Here is a 21,663-nt window from a genome sequence, read left to right as displayed (position 1 = left end):
AGTTCACTGTACTTCAGCTACTCTGGACATCTTTCAGGTCCTCAACCACAGTAAATTCTTTTCCACTTTAGCAACTATGCACTTGTTGTTCATAAAGAAGCGTATTTTCCTTAATCTTCGCCTATCTGGGGTTTTCTCATCACTTACTGCAAGAGACCGTCCCTGACGATTCTACCTTATATTGCCCACCACTTTTCCTGGGTCATTCTCTGTCACTTCCCTTGTTTTATTTCCTACACAGCTCTTAGCACTCTCCTTGTCTATCTAGTCTTTGTTATTTCCTCAGTACATAGAATGATACCTGATAAATGTGTGTGTTTCTGAATATGAAAGAGTGGGTTCAACAAATATTTATTGGATGAATGAAGGATGTAATAATTTGTTATTCTTTATGAAATACCTCCAATTAGTCCTGGAGAATTCTGAAGCACAAAATATTTTTCTTATACAAATTATTAATGAATATGTCAACATTTCTATTTTACACTTTTTACTCTGCTTAGTCTTCAAATGAGCAAATGTACAATCTTACTGTACTATAACTACATATAAAAAGTATATATTCATTGATTTTTTTTGAGCAATTACTCAAAAAAATAGTCCCACTTTGAAATGATGGAAAGATTATACAGTAACATTTTAGTTTAATAACGCATATGCCTAGTTAGAGTCATAAAAGAACACTGTCTCTTTCCAAAAAGGGTTTTAAATCTGGCCAAAGGTTGCTTCACTGGGACATTGTTCAGGGACTGCTTTGCATGGAAATGAAACTAAGGGTTTTGTCCCTGGTGTAACATAAGTAAGAAAGAATGTGCTATTAGGGACAGGATCTGTAGACTCTAGAATATACTCCTCTACTCCATGACATAACACAGCTGTTCACACTTACAAGGACAGCTACAAGCACGCCTTTGAGTTTGGCTTTGTGTTTATCTACTTGTCACTTGATAGCTGTAGGATGGAAAGAATGATAGCACATAAATTGGATTGATTTTTGCTCATCACAGATTTTTAGTTATGGGACCAAAATACTTAACTATTCATATAAAATGCCCAAAGCAGTTTCTGAATTTTCATTTGTTAGCCTAAAAATTCCAGTAAAGACTTTGACAACTATTTGATAGATTTCTGGATGGACACTTGCTTTAAGAAATGCAAGAGTTGATTACATAGTTGATTGTTTTGTATAGGAATAGAGGCTGTCAGAAGAGAAAACATATATTTTGTTTGTGTGTTTGTTTCTAAGGAGCATAGCAGCCACTGATCATGAACCAACAGATGCCAGGAAATCCTTCCCTTGTTTTGATGAGCCCAACAAAAAGGCAACGTATACAATATCCATTGTCCACTCCAAAGAATATAAGGCACTTTCGAATATGCCAGTGGAGGTGAGTATTTTAAATTCTTTTAAAATTAATGCAGATAGTTTGTTTATAATATCAGGTAAATTTCCTGATTTGTTATGAGAGAACCTACTGAATTCTAAAATAAATGTGCTCTAATAGCTTATTTAGAGGCTTGAAAATACATTTGGGCAATCTCTTGTCTTTGAGTACTGCTGCTGCTAAGTCATTTCAGTCGTGTCCGACTCTGTGTGACCCCAGAGACGGTAGCCCGCCAGGCTCCCCCATCCCTGGGATTCTCCAGACAAGAACACTGGAGTGGGTTGCCATTTCCTTCTCCAATGCATGGGAGTGAAAAGTGAAAGGGAAGTCGCTCAGTCTCGTCCGACTCCTAGCGACCTCATGGACTGCAGCCTACCAGGCTCCTCCGTCCATGGGATTTTCCAGGCAAGAGTACTGGAGTGGGGTGCCAGTGCCTTCTCCGCTTTGAGTACTAGAAGTCTTTAATTCAAGATTTTACAATCTAGTCAAAATACCATGTTGGGTTTTCTAAGCAAGAATGGATACAGTAGACATATGTCATCTAGGCTCTGCTTAAATGAAAGAATCCCCTGCTGCTGCTGCTGCTAAGTCACTTCAGTCATGTCTGACTCTGTGCGATCCCATAGACGGCAGCCCACTAGGCTCCTCTGTCCCTGGGATTCTCCAGGCAAGAATACTGGAGTGGGTTGCCATTTCCTTCTCCAATAAGAATCCCCTAATCATGACAAATTAAAGGCAAATGAATAGAATTAAAGATTTAAAATACTCAGGGGCCTAGTCGTCTTGGTTTCTACAGAAAAAGTGAGTGAAGTGAAGTCGCTCAGTTGTGTCCGACTCTTCGAGATCCCATGGACTGTAGCCCACCAGGCTTCTACAAAAAAATCATCACTTAAATGTTGCAGTATAGCTACCAACTCCAGGGATCACCATGCCCATAGGTATTCTAGTGAACAAGAAGTACTCATTAAATGTAAAAAAAAAAACAAACAAAAAAAAAAACAGGCTACAATAAATTCTGTTTGTATAATTATTAACATGACTCTTCCCTCTGTTCCTGCTCCTCAACCCTATAATGGGTAACACAGTATCAATACCTCAAGGTTGAGGTTAATTATGCCTTATATCTTTGACATGTAAAAGGGTGAAGCTCATCCTTAGATATAATTGTCACCTACCCAATACCAGAATTGGAGAAGGAAATGGCAACCCACTCCAGTATTCTTGCCTGGAGAATCCCAGGGACCGGGGAGCCTGGTGGGCTGCTGTCTATGGGGTCGCACAGAGTCAGATACGACTGAAGCGACTTAGCAGCAGCAGCAGCACCCAATACCAGAAAAGCAGATACCTACCTGATACCAGAAAAGAAAGTGGATCTTTCTGATCCACGATCTGAAATATGATCACTGAAATCATCCTCTTTAATTACAAATATTCCTCAAAAAAGCAAACAAAAGCTTTAAGAAGGTTAAAAAGTAAATGTAAGCTTAAAAAGGTCAATGTAAGCTTATCAAATTTTCTTCTAGTGTCAGACTCTTAGGCAATTGGGGGTTTTGACTGGAGAAGAAAGAGGAAAAGATGAACTCAAAGGACACACTGATCCAGACGACTGGGTCAGAGTACAATGCAGTCAGGATTCTTGGCATGGAACAGATAAAGTGAGGGTGGGAGGCGGAAGAAAGCAAACTTTACCTTTTTGTCTTGCTGAGTACACACTTCTTCACCCTCACCTAGTTCCAGAAACTAGCCCTGGAGGAAGGTGAAGAGCCTTAGGGGATCAGAATTACTACTAGGTTTTTATCATAGAGTAACTGCTGGGGCTTCAACTCTTCTATACAAGCACTGCTGCTGCTGCTGCTAAGTCGCTTCAGTCGTGTCCGACTCTGTGCGACCCCACAGACGGCAGCCCACCAGGCTCCCCTGTCCCTGGGATTCTCCAGGCAAGAACACTGGAGTGGGTTGCCATTTCCTTCTCCAATGCATGAAAGTGAAAAAGTGAAAGTGAAGTCGCTCAGTCGTCTCCAACTCTTAGCGACTCCATGGACTGCAGCCTACCAGGCTCCTCCATCCATGGGATTTTCCAGGCAAGAGTACTGGAGTGGGGTGCCATCGCCTTCTCGACTCTACAAGCACATCAAGCTCTAATGCAGCCTCCCTCTCTCAATCCTTTTCTAAAGCGTCCCACTGTAGAGTGACTCACTGGGTGTCTGCAGGGCATGTGGAAGTGTTTACACAATGGGCAGCAGGAATTAGGCAAGTATTCATGGATGAAGTATTAGGACTGGTGATTGGCAGTGAGGAAGGCAAAGTGGCATAGACAGAAAAACAGACCGATGGAGTTGGTAGCTGCAGCAAGTAATACAATCTTCTCTCTCCATGGTAACCAAGGCAGTGACTTTAGTGACCATACCTTAGGTCTCTGATGGAGACATCCAGAGATAGAAAAGACAGCCTGACCTCCTGCTATGCCTGGCACAGCTATTGCCCTCTTGCATGTAGTCAAATTAGCAAATACCTGCTTAGTTCTTCCTGTGTGCAAGGCACTGCTGCTGCTGCTAAGTCGCTTCAGTCATGTCTAACTCTGTGCAACCCCATAGACGACAGCCCACCAGGCTCCCTCGTCCCTGGGATTCTCCAGGCAAGAACACTGGAGTGAGCACTAGCCTATTCTCCATTAAGGGGTCATAGTGCATGCTCAAATATTATGGTCAGGATTTTGTGTTTAATGCAGAAAGATAAACTCCTGTCTAGTTTATATCACAAAGTTGAATTTCTCCCTAAGAAAACCTCATACAGTATATAGCTCAATCACACTCTCACAGTACTAAAAATAAAATGAATTTTCCTCCAGTCTTTTCAACATCACCATTTAGGGGTAAAATTTCTTTCTACCATTAAGCTCTGACAAGCTTTTTTTTCCTCACTGGAAAGCCAGGTTTAGAGTAACTATTTGTCTTGTCCATGATTGATCGTTTTATAAATAAAAGATTATCTTTTGCTTTCAATAGAAAGAAGAGTCGGTGGATGATATATGGAATCGGACAACGTTCCAGAAGTCTGTTCCCATGAGTACTTACCTGGTGTGCTTTGCAGTACATCAGTTTGACTCTGTAACGAGAATATCAAACAGGGGGATACCTGTGAGTACCATTATATTTTTTAAAATTTACCACCTATGCATTTGTGATTGTCTACTTTTTTTTAACCGTCTTTTTTAACCCCACATTAGAAAAGCCCATTAGTCACTAAGGTCTGTGAGTCTGATGAAACGCTGAACAATATAGAAAAATGTAAGCTGAGAGGACCCAGATGAAAAATAAACAAAATAGCCATAGGAATGGATGGCCTTGAATTATTTCAGGAGAAAATTCACTATAAATCCAAAGCTAGTTTCTAAGGATATCAGCACAAAGGTATTAAATATTTGAGCATGCTCAGTTCAGTAAAATGATTGGGTTTCTGTGTTTGGGTGGCCTCCAAGATGGAGGCCAGAGGGAGAGGAGGAGATCAGAGGTAGATGAATATCCTTCAAGTAGCTAAGCACTGAGACATTTGTGGTGCCATCCCAATATGTAATTCAACATAAGACAGCAGCAAGGTCTCAAAAAGCATCTTCTTAAAAATGTAAGAAAATACAAATAAGCTTTTTTTAAAAAAAATCAATATGATTAACTTAATAATTTTCTCTTTAAAAATTAAATACTAAATACTTTTACCTAATTATTACCTAATTATTTTTCTCTTTTGGGAGGCCCCCATTCTGCTCATGGCCTAAACTTGCTATCTAATGGTTAGTCTGCCTCTGTGCTACATATTATATATATGAAACATTTTATTCTGTGTAATATAATTTTATAAGGAAGAAATCATCACTCCCACTTTACAAGTGAGAAAACTGAAATAATGAGTTTAAGTAATTTGCTCAAAATCACACAACCGGCAAGTGTGGAGACTCAAATTCCAAATTCTTTTCAAACAATGTACTCTGCTGTAAACCTTCTGAAATGTGATATCCTGAAAAATATCTTCACCAGTCACTGGAGGGAAGAGGTACTTCTTCCATCCTATCTATAGAAGACAGGTAGCCAGAGTTTTCCCTCCTGCAAAAACCTGTGGGACTCTTTTCTTCAAAATTGAACAGAACCTTGCAGGAGAGCTTAAAGGCATCTAGTGTAAATGTCAATTCAAGGTAAATTCTGCTTCTTTGGCATTTGACTGGCTCCCTACCCATTCACTCTAGATTGAAATCTAGCACGTAACACCCAAGCACAGATGCTCCAGTACAATTTCCCACTCCAGAGAGAATTACAAGAAAACCACACCACTTTTATCTACTTAAAAGTAACATCAGTGGGAACCCACACTATTCTCACAGTACTACATTCTTAGAGCTAAACAGACAACCTAAGACAAACCGGCATATGAAGAAAACAAGCAACATAAAAGAGAAAAATCCAAGACAAATAAACAGCCAAGCACAGTGTGAATAAATAGTAATAGTTAGAAACCAAAAAAGCCATAAAGATTAAACATTCTCACACACCCAACCTTTAATTATTACCCTCAGAGATTCAAGAAGATATGACCACCGTAAAATAAAAACAGAAAACTATGAGAAAACAATCAGAAATAGTAGTCAGAGTTTAAGAACATAACTTTCAAAGCATGACATGGCTCTAACCCCCAGGAGCTTGTTGCGAATTCCTTCCAAACCCAGAGCCCAATAGGCCGATAGGTTTAGTTCCTGCCAACTGCTCTGTATTTTTATCCACTCCACGGAGATGCTTATGTTGTTTTAAGCCCCGATATGTCTTGTGGGCTTTCCGCTTTTATGTTGCAACTGTCATTTCTGTTTGGTAGGAGCAGTGTTGTTCCTGTTTAGTTGCTAAGTCCTGTCTGACTCTTTCCGACCCCAGGGACTGTAGCCCACCAGGCTCCTCTGTCCATGGGATTCTCCAGGCAAGAATACTGGAGTGGGTTACCACTTCCTCTTCCAGGGGATTTTCCTGACCCAGGGATTGAACCCACGTCCCCCGCATTGGCAGGTGGATTCTTTACCGCTGAGCCACCAGGGAAGTCTGTCAGGAGAAGGAGGGGTATATTAAAGCATTAATATGCTGTATGCTCTAGAACCAAAGTCTCCATATTACTGGTCCCCCTAACAAACGAAGTTGGTTTTTGTGTAATACAACATTTTTAGTAGAAATTTCATAAATCAGAAAACCGTTCTTATCCACTCCACTTCTGACAGTATTATTCTGGTATCATGTATTACCTGTTTTCACAGTCAGATTACACTGTGCAATCCAAGACTCTATAATACCCTGACTGAAGTCACCATTCTGGCAAGAACTACTTTACAGCAATAAAAACCAAATCGAAGCCTATGTTCTTCTTAATTGCTTACCTGTAATGGCAGATATTAGTACCTGAGCCACTCACTATGTTTAAAATGTCCTTGTTGCTCATGAAGATTAGTGATCCAATCCTAAAAAATTGTTAGGAAAAAAGGTAACCAAGTTTGGAATGTAGTTCAAAAGACTTAACTCTGCTTATTTCCTTTTGTCACTGTCAGTTGCATTACACTTTTATTGAGGTATAGTTGGTTTATAATACTATAGCAATTCATAATTTTACAGGTTATACTCTATTTGTGGTTATTATAAAATATTGGCTATATTCCTGGGGCTTGTACAATATTTATTTTATATATAGTTGTTTATACCATTTAATCCCCTACCTATATTTTGCCCCTCCCTTTTTCTCTCTCCCCACTGGTAACCACTAATTTGTTTTCTATATCTCTGAGTCTGTTTCTTTTCTCTTATATTCACGTTTGTTTCATTCTTCAGATTCCACATATAAGTGACATCAGATAGTATTTGTCTCCCTCTGTCTGACTTATTTCACTAAGCATAATACACTCCAATCCATTCATGTTGTTGCAGATGTCAAAATTTCTTTCCTTTTCGGCTGAGTAGTATTTCATTGTGTATATATATATATATAGATAGATAGATACAGATATAGATATCGGAGAAGGTGATGGCACCCCACTCCAGTACTCTTGCCTGGCAAATCCCATGGATGGAGGAGCCTGGTAGGCTACCATCCATGGGGTCACAAAGAGTTGAGCGGCTTCACTTTCACATACACCACACATTCTCCGTTCATCTGTTGCTGGTCGCTTAGTTTGCTTCCGTATCTTGGCTATTGTAAATAAGCTACTATGAGAACTGTGGTGCGTATATATTTTTGAATCAATGCTTTTGTCTTCTTTGACTGTATGCCCAGCAGTGTAATGGCTGGCCATATGGTGACCCTATCTTTAGTTTTTTGAGGAACCTCCACACTGTTTTTCACAGTGGCTGCTCCAACTCAACATTCCCACCAACAGTGAACAATGCTTCTCTTTTCTCCATGTTCTCAAAAATATTTGCTATTTGTGGTACATTTTCAGAATGAGTTTGATTTTTACAACATTTTTATTTCAAATTTTTTTTTTTTATTTCTTTCCTGGAAGGACTATTCTAAATTAAGGGCTATCAATCTTCCCTGAAAGAATGCATTTAATTCAGGAAGCCACAGAAGATTGCTAATGATTCTTATTCTTAAATTTACAAAAATAATATGAACAAAGAAGTATATAAAATTCTGTGAAGTTAGATTTTTTTAATGTTATTTGTTTGGAAAAAAACTCTACTGCAGTCATGATAATCACCACGCATCAAACTACTCAAATTCTGACTTGAGTGAGAAGTGAGCTGCCAGTAAGTGTTCCGTGTAACCTAAGTGATGATGCTGGGCTGCTTCTCAAACAGTACCTCATGGCTGCTGAGCTCTGGGACTCAACGTTCTGAACACATGTTGAAACTGCAAAGCCATAGCAAAAATACAGTCCTAAGTCACCCAGACTTCAAGCCAAGGTTTTCCATATTTATAATAATTTATCGATGGATAAGGGACAATCTAAAATTTAGGAAGAATTTTTCACATTCCTGTGATAAAACAGGATCACAACCAAAACTTGAAAAGAACCAAAATATCACAATTCCTTTCTACTAAGTATTCCTCCTATCCAAATTTCTATCTACTGCTGGAAGAATATTTAGAAGGACATGCTTCCCAGGTGGTGCTAGTGGTAAAGAACCCACCTGCCAATGCAGGTGACTAAGAGACATGGCTTAGATCCCTGGGTTGGGAAGATCCCCTGGAGAAGGGCATGGCAACCAACCCACTCCAGTATTCTTGCCTGGAAAATCCCATGGACAGAGGAACCTGGCAGGCTACTGTCCATAGGGTCACAAAGAGTTGGACATGACTGAAGCAAATTAGCACATGTGCAAAGTTATCAGATTAAACACATTGATGGCATCCAGTAATACTAACCATGTAACTTAAACATGCATTTACAGAATTAAAAACAATATCAAATTCTTTTCTCTTTTTCATCCTGGCTCCATCAACATTGATAATAAAACTGAGGTTCCCCCACATTTTGTCAGTCTTTATTGAGCACCTACTATGTGCACAAATAGTATGCTAGGTCCTAAAGGGAGTGAAATATACTAAGACATCTATACCTCAATGGACATGTGAAACATAGGTGGTCACCACTGTCCATTGTCACACAACTGTGTTTTAAGGTCTTTGATCATACCATCCCTTTGCTGCCAAAGATCTCACCTTCTAAAACAGAAAACTCAAAAACAGGGGGCTCTGCAAGAGTCGTGGGCCACATAAAAGTAGTGTGTCTATTTGGGACAATTCAGATAAGATGGAAAAACCTCAAGAGATGAACAGGCGCTAAGTCTGACGGACGATTGGCAGTGGAAAGTCAGGCTGTTGTCAATGGGTAGAGTGACCAAATATTTTATTATTTATAGAATATAAATAATAGAGGTGTTATTAATTATGCTGGGGTAAGAGGTGTAAATAGATAAACAACAGACTTAGAATCCCAGGACATTTCTGGGCAAACTTGGATATTGGGTCACCTCTGTCCAGAGAAGACACTCAGCAGAGAAGGACAACAAAAACACGGTCCCAGGCCCAGCGGCCAGCCGGGCTCACGCGTGGCGGTGGGGACCCTGCAGGCACTGGCTGGACTTCTGACTAGGTGGCAGTGGCTAGTAGCATCTGTTCAGTTTGATTCCTTTTTGTTCACATGGTCTTTCCAAGTTCAGTGCCTTTATCTCAGACTCTAAGATACCCTTCCAGAGTCTTGCCCCTTCAACCTTACTACCCCTCTCCTGGGGTGCTCATTTATTGACACACAGCCCTCTGGACTTGCCTCCACTCTCTTTCCAATCCATTGTTAAAGCATAAACTCTGTGGTTTACTTTTTTTCTTGCCTTCTGTTTTTATTGCTAAAGCCTTTTCCAACCAGGCTCTTGCAAATCAAAAGGTTTTGGCTTTCAGATTTATTTGTGTGGGTGTGAAAAGCCTATTCTGGACTTCAAAAACTTAACATTTTATTTTTTCCCTCTTCATTCTCCTAGTATTCCTAATGGTAATGTGGGTACCACAGTGCGGATATCCCACAGTGCAGATATCCCACATATAAGGAAGTACGGACAAAGAAAATTACAGGGGATAATCATTCAATGTATTATCTCTGATGATACTAACGCTCTTGATGGAACACATAAAAACTATTACGTGTTAAGTATTGCTTATGCGGTAGCTTATTTAATGCTCACATTAACTATTAGCTATGTACTGTTGTTGTCTCTATTTTGTAACTCGGGAAAGTCAGGCGTCATTCTTAGGAGTAGAGAAAAGAAGCAGTACAATATAGTAAAAAACAAACTTTGTGCTGAAGTTTAGTGGCCGTTTTGTCGTAATTTTTCTTGTGTATACATTTTCCTCATACATACAATTGGAAGTTTACTTTCAAAACTCTTCAAACTCTAAAATTTGAGATAGACGTTTACAATCCTTATCTAAAATCTTTGTGATTAGTTGCATGTTGGAATTCAGAAATTTTCAGATTTGTGAAATTTTCAGAAATATGTACACATATTGAGTATTATTGAGTAACTGCAGTGGGATCTTGGGGCAGCTCCTTATAATCAAATAGTAGTATTTCTACAGCAATACTTTTGTAGTAAAATAAGTTATTTTTAAAAAATTTCTCTCAGTTCAGGTCAGATGATACCACCAAATTAATTTGCTGAGAATATATTAAAAAAAAAACTTTGGATTTTCAAAACTCGTTGGATTCTGTAATCATGCAAACTGGGCTAATGAAAGCATTGGAGTAAAGATATCATTAGTGATGCAAAATACTATACTTATTATTATTATTAATAGTGCCAGATTAATAGGATTGATGTGCATGGTAAGTGTCACATTACCTGGAAATTTTTAAGTACTCAGTAAGACTAATAACTAACCATAATGATTACACATAAAAGAAGTAACGGCAACCAATTAGAATAAATTCTTGTGGACCTAAAGTCCATCTCTCAAATTCCTGTCGTGTCGTGAAGTCGCTCAGTTGTGTCTGACTCTTTGCAGCCCCATGGACTGTAGAGCCCACCAGGCTCCTCCCTCCATGGGATTCTCCAGACAAGAGTACTGGAGTGGGTTGCCATTTCCTTCTCCAGGGAATCTTCCCAACCCAGGGTTGAACCAGGTCTCCTGCATTCCAGGCAGACACTTTAACCTCTGAGCCACCAGGGAAGCCCCCTCTAAAAGCTTTCTTGGGTAGGGTTCCCATGTGATAAGCGAAAGGCAACAACAACACTGATAAAACAGATGAAGCACACCTCCCAAAAGAATAATCAACTGCATACAGGCTTCAGGAAGCACAGATTTTACATCTGATGCTAGCTCAATAGATTCAGTGCTTTGAGTTATGCCTAATAGTATCCAACAGGTCTTCCCTGTAGCTCAAATGGTAAAGAATCTGCCTGCAATGCAGGAGACCCAGGTTTGATCCCTGGGTTGGAAAGATCCCTTGGAGAAGGAAAATGGCAACCCACTCCAGTATTCTTGCCTGGGAAATCCCATGGACAGAGGAGCCTGGTGGGCTACAGTCCATGGGGTTGCAAAGAATCGGACACGACTGAGCGATTAACACTACTACACCAATAGTATCCAACAGTGGTATATCTCAGTAATTTAGTCCACTTAGAGAATTTAGTATCTAAAAACTAAATATATGCATTCAAGTTAGGTAGGTTCTTGAAGACTTACAAACTTCATAGATAGTTGTAGTTATTAAGCTAATATAAAACCTTTATATTTAACCTTTAATAAAATCTTTAAATAATAAAGGCATTATGACTTTTTAGAAATTAAGAAGAATATACATGCATATCTCCTTCCTCACCCCATGCTATTTCAATATGGCTAGTCACATGCTTAAAAAAAAATCATCTCAGTGAAGCAAGCATGTAAACTTTGAACAATAGTTTGTTACAAAGCAATGACAATTCGGGAGTAACTGACTGAACTTTGTCATGGACAGAAGTGCTGAGGCTTAGCAGATGATGGAGGGGAGTTAGCTACTCCTACCAAAGCCTGCAGAAAGGAATCTTTAAAATAAAAATATGTTTGTGATATACAGCAGATAGGACACACAGATATGCTCTGGCTAATACTCTTACAAGGTTAATGTCTTTATATTCTGTGATTGCTTATCTCAGTTGATCAAATTGCTTATCTCAGCTTATCTCAGTTGATCAAAGTTGATCAAATATGACCATATCTCAGTGGTCACAAAAGATGACGCATCAAAATAAAGGTCATCAATCACAGGTGATCTGCAGACTGGCAAGACTGTAAAGACAGAACATATTCCTCTGTGATATTGTGTTTCTCAGAAACAAAAGAGGAAGGTGTTACTTTTATTTTTATTGGATTTACATGAACACAACTCTATTAAAGGACACTGCATTCCTGTTGCTGCTGACAAGAGAAATATGGAGAGTAAGGAAAACCTGATTACACTGTCTCAGAAGCCTTCTGATTGAAGGCAGTCAGTCTACCAGCATGGGCAGTAAGAAAATACTGGCAACATACGCTGCTGGTGAGAATGCAAAATGGTACAGCCGCTTTGGAAGACAGTTTGGCAGTTTCTTATAAAATTAAACATACTTTTACCATATGGCCCAACAATTGTGCTCCTTTGTATTTACCCAAAGGAGTTTAAAACATCTCCTTGATGAATATGATATGAATCAGCTTTTCACATACTTACTTGCCATATGTATATCTTCCCTGGTGAGGTGTCTGTTAAGGCCTTTGGCCCATTTTTTAAAAATCAGGTTGTTTGCTTTCTTCTTGTTGAGCTTTAAGAGTTCTTTGTATATTTTGGATAATAATTAATTATCAGATGGACCTTTCATAAATATTTCCTCCCAGTCTATGCCTTGTCTTCTCATTCTCTTGACACTGCCTTTCACAGAGCAGAAGTTTTAACGAAGCCCAGCTGATCAGTTTTTCTTTCATAGATGATGCCTTTGCTATTGAAGCTAAGAAATCACCTTCATATCCAACATTATCTATTGATAGACTTTGTATGTTATCTTTAAGAAGTTTTATATTTAGGTGTGCAATCAATTTTAAGTAAATATTTGTGAAGGGCATAAGAGCTGTGTCTGGATTCACTTTTTTCCATGTGGATGTTCAGTTATTCCAGCATCATTTCTTGAGACTATCTGTGCTCCGATGTATTGCCTTTACTCCTCTGGCAAATTACAGCTGACTATTTTTATGTGGGTCTATTTCTAGGCTCTCTATTGTGTTGTACTGATCTATTTTTCTATTGTTTTGTTAATACCACATTGTCTTGATTACTGTAGCATTACAGTAAGTCTTGAAGTCAGATAGTATCAATTTTTCAATATTGTTTTTCTCCTCCAATATTGTGCTGGCTACTCTGGGTTATACATACTTAGAATTGGGGAGTAAAAAGTCTATCCTTGGTTTGATTTATAAATTATGTCATGGCATAAAATAATATCCTGGGTATTTAGAGATGTAGCTTATCAAGATGCCTCCCTCTTAAGAAAATTTTGAATCACTGTATTTTGGACTCTGGGAGTAGAACAGTTAAAATATCAAAAGGGTAATTTGGTGGCAAAGGAAAGCATAAATGGAAAACATGTACGTAAGGGCTCTTTAGATAAGAAAAATCATATGCCTTATTTCCTCAAAGACAAATTACACAGAGATACATAGATAGATAGATACATAAATATTAAGATGACAATATATGCTCTAAGTGGAAAAAAACTAATAATATTTTACAAATATATCATACACTATGCCAACCATTGTGTCTTACGTTATTTAGTCCTTGATGAAATTACTCAGTGAGTTAGGCAGTATTCTTCTCCTTTACACCTGAGTCTCAGAGATGTGAAGTGATTGCCCAAGGCCATTCAGAACGAGGATTCAATTAGACTTGTCTGGCTCCAAAGCCCACCTTCTTTCTACTATGTCATGTATCATAGTTTTTGTGTTTTACCAAATGAAGAATTTTCACTGAATTTTTCTGTTTTTTAATAGCTCACTATATATGTCCAGCCAGAGCAAAAGCACACAGCTGAATATGCTGCAAACATAACTAAAAGTGTGTTTGACTATTTTGAAGACTACTTTGCTATGAGTTATTCTCTTCCTAAATTAGGTGAGAACCATTTTTTTTATTTTCTTATTTTTAATATTGCCTTTGTTTTCATCTAAGTTAACTCACTTCCTCCACTTTTAGCATCCTGAGTTAATGGTTATTTGTTAGTCTTTTTATCATATGCCTACACTCTTTGTCTAATATTTACTGGATGCTGAAAGATTCATTCTGGATTCCTCCATGAGCAATGTCTATTCTCTCTTCTTACCTGATAAATGTACAGTATTTTATTTCCAAATAAAGATTAAACTACAGACACTGATAATGGTGGAGCCAGAAAGAACAACCCAGGTTTGTTGATTTCAAAATTAGTACGCATCCCAATAGCTTACATTGCCTCTCTACTATCAGTGAGTTAATAAATAATAGGAATAAATACATAAGTCAGTCTTATGGACTTCCAGTCTTTCCATTATTGTACAAGACTAATTCTAGATTCTCCAGCAGTTAAAATGAACTGGTGCTCCTACTATAAACATTTTTTCTAATATGAAGGATAGGGGAACATGTTTTCTTTTGAAAATAAAAACGGTGCTATAATCAGAAACTCTTTATTAATAAGTTTGAGTGGTATCAGCAAAGACTGTAAATGTAGCACCCATACAGATGACTGTAGGGATGAAATGAAGACAACAACAAAAAAACCAACCACCAACAACTGACTTTCTCTTTTTCTGTTTCTGCCCTTACTTTAATAAATTACCAATGCAAAGCAACTGGAATGCCAAATTCTCTACATGGGAATGGCTATGGCTCTGAAAAACTTTGTGGAAGCTCCTCCCCACTTTCTTTTGATTGCTTCACAACTACCAGAGCAGAAGACAGGAAGAGAAATACTTCACAAAAATCAGCATAATATCTAATAAAATATTAAGCACATTAATTTAAAAGTCTTTTTCTGTTTATTTCTCTTGTACCCCTCATGATAACCTGGAAAGTGGAATTCTCACCAATTTATTTCTTACAGCATATCCTCCAAAACAGACGCTTGGGAAAAAAGCAAATAAAAATGAAATACAGAAAGAAACAGAAGACATAAAATTATAGAGGAGTTGAAAAGAGCATTGCCAATCATATTCTTAAAAAATAAAAGACACTGATTTCTGGAGTCAACAGGAAAAGTTCCATGGAAATTTTGAGCACGTTAAAGACTAAAAAGTTTATACAAATAGATGATTGTTGTTCACTCTGAAAAATTATTTTTAGCCTGTTAAAAAAACATTCATCTAAAGAACTTAATTTGGAAAAAAAAAAAAAAGAAGAAAAAAAAAAGAACTTAATTTGGTAAGACATGTTATGAACAAAATGGAAAGAATGTATTTCTCACTGGACTCTTTTTCCATAGATAAAATTGCTATTCCAGATTTCGGCACTGGGGCTATGGAGAACTGGGGACTCATCACTTACAGAGAAACAAACCTGCTTTATGACCCTGATGAATCTGCCTCATCAAACAAACAGAGGGTGGCTGCTGTGATAGCCCATGAGCTTGTGCATCAGGTATAGAACCTTAGCATCAACTAGGGAGAAGTAAAGCAGGAAATAAATGCTGAGTATGATGTCTGCTACTTCTGTGTCATTACAAAACTTACCTGAACAAATTATTAGATTGAAAATTTCTCGGCCTCTGTACCATAGGCATGGGAATTTAACTATCTCTTTATTGCTTATAATTGCAGTGGTTTGGAAATATTGTGACCATGGAATGGTGGGAAGACTTGTGGCTAAATGAAGGATTTGCTTCCTTCTTTGAGTACCTGGGAGTAGCCCATGCAGAAAAAGACTGGCAAATGGTGAGCTTGAAACACATAAACTTCAACTCTCTCTTATGCTCGTGCCAAGCAGACTGGAGACTTTGGACTATGACAGTGGCCCTGAGTTGGGGATCATGTGCGGTACTGAACTGGGAATTGTTCTGGGAGGATGGGGGTGGAGCCAGCTGGCTCCAGTGACTATACCACGCTCAGAGCCTACACCCAAGCACTAGAGAGCAACTGAACACCGCAAGCCTAGGATGCCATGGGTAGACTCATTCAAGAACATACGCCAGGCAGGAAAAAATATCTAGCTTCAACGATGTGAACTCTGTGTTCAAGAAATATCTGTAGTTCTAACCCTTTGAAAAACGTCTAAGCCTAATTTTAAAAATGACTTCCCTTACACAGTTTGCTGAAATGATGTGGTGAAGAGATAAGCACATAAACTTAGTAGTTCAACTCAGGTTTAAATCCTAGATGCATCATTTGAAGGTGTGTTACAGGCAATGTGACCTTGAGCAAGTTACATACGCTCTCTGAGTCCGTTCTCTCTTCCATTAAAGAAGAACATTGTTCTCTATCTTGTAAGCTTAAAAGTGCCCCGAAGAATGTACAGGTAATTACTATTATTAACTGTGTGTCCCCGCGGGGCCTGGAACAGAGCCTTCTATGAACTCTACAGATACTGCTTTCCTGAAAAGCTATATCTGTTTTCAAGTATATTTAAATGGTGTAAGCATCTCCAGGGGCTCTTCCCGACCCAGGAATCAAACCCGGGTCTCCCACATTGCAGGCAGACGCTTTACCATCTGAGCCACCAGGTATGCTTATCAGTTTGTATATATAAAAGTATAAGCATGCAGATATGTGAAGTAAGCGTTACACAAGGCTGTCTACTGTGTAGACTACTGCCCTCTCCTGGACAGAATGAGAAGACCATTATATGCTTGAAGTCTAAGTTTGCACAACCTGGTTTCAAAACTAAAAAAGTTAATTTGCAACAATTGCTTCCTTAAAATTTAATCTACATCAGGATTTTTCATCTGGAACTATTGGGCCAGATATTTCTTTGTTGTGGGGGTGTTCTGTGTATTGTAGGCTATTTAGCAGCATCCCTGGCCTGTATCTACTAGATTCGAGTAACTCTCCATCCCAGTTGTAAAACCAAAATTTCCCCACATATTTTCATATGTCACCTAGGGGACAAAATTCCCCTAGCTGAAGACCATTCATTTATGTTGAAAAATGCTGATTTTGTAATTTGTTGAAATTAAACTATATAAATTATAAATTAAAAGTTGTTTTGTTCTTTACTTTTTATAAAATAACCCTCTGTATATCAAGATATAAGAAATTATAACATTTTAATATTGCTATATTATGCATAATATAATATGTAATATTTTAACATTTAAAAAACACCAATATTAGAAGAATTTAGTACTCAGTTCTTAAATGAAATGTAATCATATGATCCAACTCATTCATTCTTCATCCATTCATTCATTCTTCATTCAATGAACACTATAGAGGACCCAAAACTAAATAAAACACACACACTTCCTGCCCTTATAAACGCTCCCAATTTAGGGTCTGGTGGTGGAGGGGATAGATGAACAAAGATGCATTGTAAGAAAGCCTGCTAAGTACCACAATAGCGGAGCCTCATTTCACAGGTGAAAACTCTGATGCCCAGGAAGTAATATAAGTTTGCAATATTACATAGACAATTGGTAACACAACCAAGACCAGAGTCAAATTTACTGACATTGAGAATAAGATTCTTTCTTCTTACCAAAACATTTTAGGGGCACAAAAATCAAAATTTAAATCAAATTACCTTGATTGACAGTCATCATTTGACGATAGTACCCTGCCTATTATAAATGGAATTCACAAACGTGGAAAATGTACACTAATATAGCATCCTCCCTTTTGGAAATATTTTTTGATTAAGTAAGACCAATCGAGCTTTTGATTTTTTATTAGTAGTGCTTTATTAGAGCTAGATTTCAGATTCTAACTAAGAATCAAAATGATAATAGCAGCTAATGTGCTAAGATTTCACTCTGTGCCAGGTACCATGTCAAATGCTTGCATGCATTGTCTCAGCAAATCCTCTGCACGTTTCTGAAAAGTAGCTGCCATCATTGCTCCTGTTTAATGACTGAGGGAAATTACTTAAGCTTACATGTCGAGAAAATGAGCTGTGAATCCACAAAGCTTGACTATAGGGCTAGGCCTCTCCACCACTCTATTTTGCTGTGAAAACCTAGGGTTGGAATGAGAAGGTAACTATTAGAACTAATGCAAAAGTTAGTATTTTCTTCAACAATGAATCATCCAAATTCCAATGATTAGTTGGCAGAGAAGACCCCTAAAACATCCATTTTTGGCAAATCAACATTCTTCCTTACTTCTCAGACAAATTTGTGAGGTGATACCATCATTCCTATTGCACAGATAGGAACAGATAGAAGAGAAACTCTGATAGAAACAGAGCCTGAAAAGTTTGGCACATGTCTGAAAGTCATAAAGAAATAGCAGAAACAGAATTTATAAATGCTTGTGTCTTCTTGGCCAGCCATATAGGGGCAAAGTCAAAGGAATTATATGTAGGGGAAGGGAATGGAATCAATGTAGAAAAATCAATGCAAAATATGATTAATTGAACACTTAATGCTTGCTTTAAATAACATGAGTCAATCTGTGTTATATAAATATTTTTATATATAAACCAGTATAAAGTGCTATATTTCTTTGGTTCATTGTCATTTCAGCGTGATCAGATTATACTTGATGATGTATTACCTGTGCAAGAGGATGATTCTTTGATATCTTCACACCCAATTGTAGTCACTGTAACAACTCCTGATGAAATAACATCTGTTTTTGATGGAATTTCCTATAGTAAGGTGGGGAAAATATGACACTGTTTTGAATGTCTTCCTGTTTAATGGCTTTTTCCTTAGCAAATGCCTAAAAATGGTAAGAATGGTTAGATTATGTTAATGGGTTTGGGGAAATAGTGTAGAGCTTATGCCAGTGCTGAATATTCCACAGTTTGCAATTTTCAGTGGAAATGATCAATGCTGGTCATTGTCACAAAATTCTGAATCAGACTTTTTAAAGTTTCTCTTTTCACTTTTGCTTAAAATGGCTCTCATTCTGATAACCGAACATTTATACTTTAAATGTCCAGTTTAAAATTATTTGATTTGATTATTTGAATGACAATAAATCTTTTCCTGTAGTCAATGAGAAATGCCATATACATGGACAGCTTTTCTAGTAGAGTGCTTCCAGTAAGTATTTAAATCCAAGTCCATTTATGGAATTACTTTCATCCAGTTTCATATAAGATGTAAAGATGAATGACTTTTGTTAGCATGTCTTGGAGTGGGCATTTTTAGCCATTAAAATTCCATGAAAGGTGTTGAAAATCCACAGTGATGCAGTTTCATGCTACCCATTTTCTCTTTCAACTTTTTCTCCTGTAGCTTCTCCTCTAAACATATTCCACACCTGTATGCAGCATATTTTAGTCAATTTTCTACCTCAGCTTCTCATGGTTTACCAACCATACTAAGTTGTCCAAAAACCTCTGTAAACTAATACATTTTATTGTTCTAGGAGATACCCAAAGTTTTACTTAAGACAAACTATGATAATTATTAAAATGAATAGTAGATAAAATTGGCTTGAGTGAAAAATACCATATATTAGTATTTGAAGCTTATAGCACCGTATTTTTTGGCTTTCCCTCTCATATATTCTCATGGCATTTTTAGGCTTCCTTTATTCGTTTTTCTTTTACATTGTCAATGATTCTTTTTATCTTTCAGTTAAAATGAAAACTTTGAATCTACTTATAATATATTCTAATAATTCATGGAGAGACATTTATATTTATTAAATGACCTTCTTCCTAAGTCCCAGATATTCCATGGGTTTAAGGTATTAGGTCAGAAATAAATACATGTTTCTAAGCCTTTAGCCTTCCACTAGGTACAAAAATAACTTATATTTTAATAAATTACAGTAAAAAATTACTAATTTAAATAAGGAAGCTATGTTTATCTGGTCAGCTACTTGAAAATTGATTTTTAAATCTATTTTGGCTATTGTTTTTGTTGTTTAGTCACTAAGTTGTGTCCGACTCTTTACAACCCCATGGACTATAGCCCACCAGGCTCCTCTGTCCCTGGGATTTCCCAGGCAAGAATATTGATGTGGGATGTCATTTCCTTCTCCAGCGGATCTTCCCAACACAGGGAATGAACCCAGGTCTCCCACAGTGGCAGGTGGATTCTTTACTACTAAGCCACCAGGAAGCGGTTTAAATCTACCAATAAAGTGTTTTAGAGTTAATCTTATAACATATGAAAAGCAAGTAGAGAGCAGAGGTATTCATCAGATACTTCAGACTAAATAAAACCAAGTGAGATAAACCATTTTGGAAGAGAAGGATTTTATGCCTAAATTATGTGTCTTTGTGTGTGGATAGTGCTCAGTTGTGTCCGACTCTTTGCGATTCCATAGACTCTCCAGGCTCTGCTGTCCATGGACGTTTCCAGCAAGAATACTGGAGTGGGTTGCCATTTCCTTCTCCAGGGCATCTTCCCAACCCAGGGGTTAAACTTGCGTCTCTTGTGTCTCCTGCATTGGCAGGCAGATTCTTTACCACTGCACCACCTGGGCTTCAGTAAATTATATGTCTAATCTATATTAGAAATTATATGTCTAATCTATATTAAACTATATGACCTGATTAATCCCTCAACTGTTTAGTCCCCTCTGTTAAATATAATTTCCCCAAATATTCCAATATACCTAAGAAGTAGCCAGAATTTTATCCTGAATTTTATCCAGAATTTTATGCTTTCCTTGTTCAAAGAAGATGACTTAATACTTTTTTCCCAAGTTTCTCTTTCATTAGGAAAGCCCCATCTACTGGTTCATGTGCTGAAGTGCAATAATTATTTGAACCTCAGGTTCGTGAAAGGATGGCCTTTGTATCTTTTTCTTCCTGCCTTTTAGTTATTTTAGAAGCATAGATATGGAGGTATGCCAGATGGTATTTTCACCCTAGAATCACAGATTGATAACCATTTAGCAGAGTCATCTTGAAGACATTATCCCACAAATATGGTCATGAGATACTAGTCCCAATAGAGATCACTGATATTTGTTTCTTTTATATATCCTATATTAGTTTTACTTACCATTCTTTTACATCATAGGGAGCTTCCATTCTGAGAATGCTTGAAAACTGGATAACACCAGAGAAATTTCAAATAGGATGTCAGGTATGATTTATTACTTTTAATACTATTAAAAAACTACACTGGTATGTGGCTGATGAATGTTAAGATATGTGATTAATTAAGGACAATTCCCCTTTTACTTTCCTTGTTCAGGAATAGATAATATTGCAAACTCAAAAAAAGTGATTTCACATACAGTCTGTTACCTACATTGGGTCTGTAACCATCACTTAGCCAAAGTTTCACAGAGAAGTTAAACGGATTACTTAGTTATTTTTGGTATCCTTTACAGGGCTAGGGCTTGGAAAATGTCCTTTCCCTTCCTAAGATAATAGTAGTAGAAACACTGTTTGTTTCATTTTGTTCTTACCAGTAACAATTGAGGGACTATTATCGAAAGATCGAGGTCATCATGAACTTTTGACTAGAATGACTATATTGTGATTATTCAAAGTGAAGAAGAAAATGTCAGTATAGAATAGTCAAAAGCACTAATCTAGGTAAAATTAGTTACTTTTAGTATACTATAAGCTATAATCCTCTCACTCAGAAGAAGCAAGGAACTAATTTAAAAAACAGTAACAACAGTGATGAAAACCACACAAACTGATCCA

At 37.5% G+C, this 21,663-nt stretch overlaps 1 protein-coding gene and 1 long non-coding RNA gene across 13 annotated transcripts in view; one reads left to right on the top strand and one right to left on the bottom strand.

Annotated features, from left to right (window-relative positions):
- Positions 1-21,663, bottom strand: part of LOC102415115 — a 130,857-nt gene that overhangs the window by 26,725 nt on the left and 82,469 nt on the right. For 10 of the 12 annotated variants that reach the window (XR_006552430.2, XR_006552436.2, XR_006552432.2 and 7 more), the window contains 4 exons: positions 18,594-18,687; positions 17,974-18,054; positions 6,790-6,870; positions 4,460-4,490 (listed from right to left, as the gene is read on the bottom strand). This is a non-coding gene — a long non-coding RNA (uncharacterized LOC102415115). Of the gene's footprint in view, positions 1-4,459; positions 4,491-6,789; positions 6,871-17,973; positions 18,055-18,593; positions 18,762-21,663 lie in introns of all 12 variants that reach the window. The other 2 variants (XR_006552429.2, XR_006552431.2) reach the window with 2 other exon arrangements.
- LOC102414779 (glutamyl aminopeptidase) overlaps positions 1-21,663 on the top strand; it is a 78,085-nt gene that overhangs the window by 11,595 nt on the left and 44,827 nt on the right. The window contains exons 2-8 of the mRNA XM_006076908.4: positions 1,247-1,388; positions 4,391-4,522; positions 13,905-14,025; positions 15,371-15,525; positions 15,705-15,818; positions 18,563-18,697; positions 21,026-21,091. Coding sequence (XP_006076970.3) covers positions 1,247-1,388; positions 4,391-4,522; positions 13,905-14,025; positions 15,371-15,525; positions 15,705-15,818; positions 18,563-18,697; positions 21,026-21,091 — 865 coding nt within the window. The remainder of the gene's footprint in view (positions 1-1,246; positions 1,389-4,390; positions 4,523-13,904; positions 14,026-15,370; positions 15,526-15,704; positions 15,819-18,562; positions 18,698-21,025; positions 21,092-21,663) is intronic.

The sequence above is a fragment of the Bubalus bubalis genome, chromosome 7 (genome assembly GCF_019923935.1).
Source record: "Bubalus bubalis isolate 160015118507 breed Murrah chromosome 7, NDDB_SH_1, whole genome shotgun sequence".
Classification (NCBI taxonomy): domain Eukaryota; kingdom Metazoa; phylum Chordata; class Mammalia; order Artiodactyla; family Bovidae; genus Bubalus; species Bubalus bubalis.
This window is presented reverse-complemented; position numbering and strand designations above follow the sequence as displayed.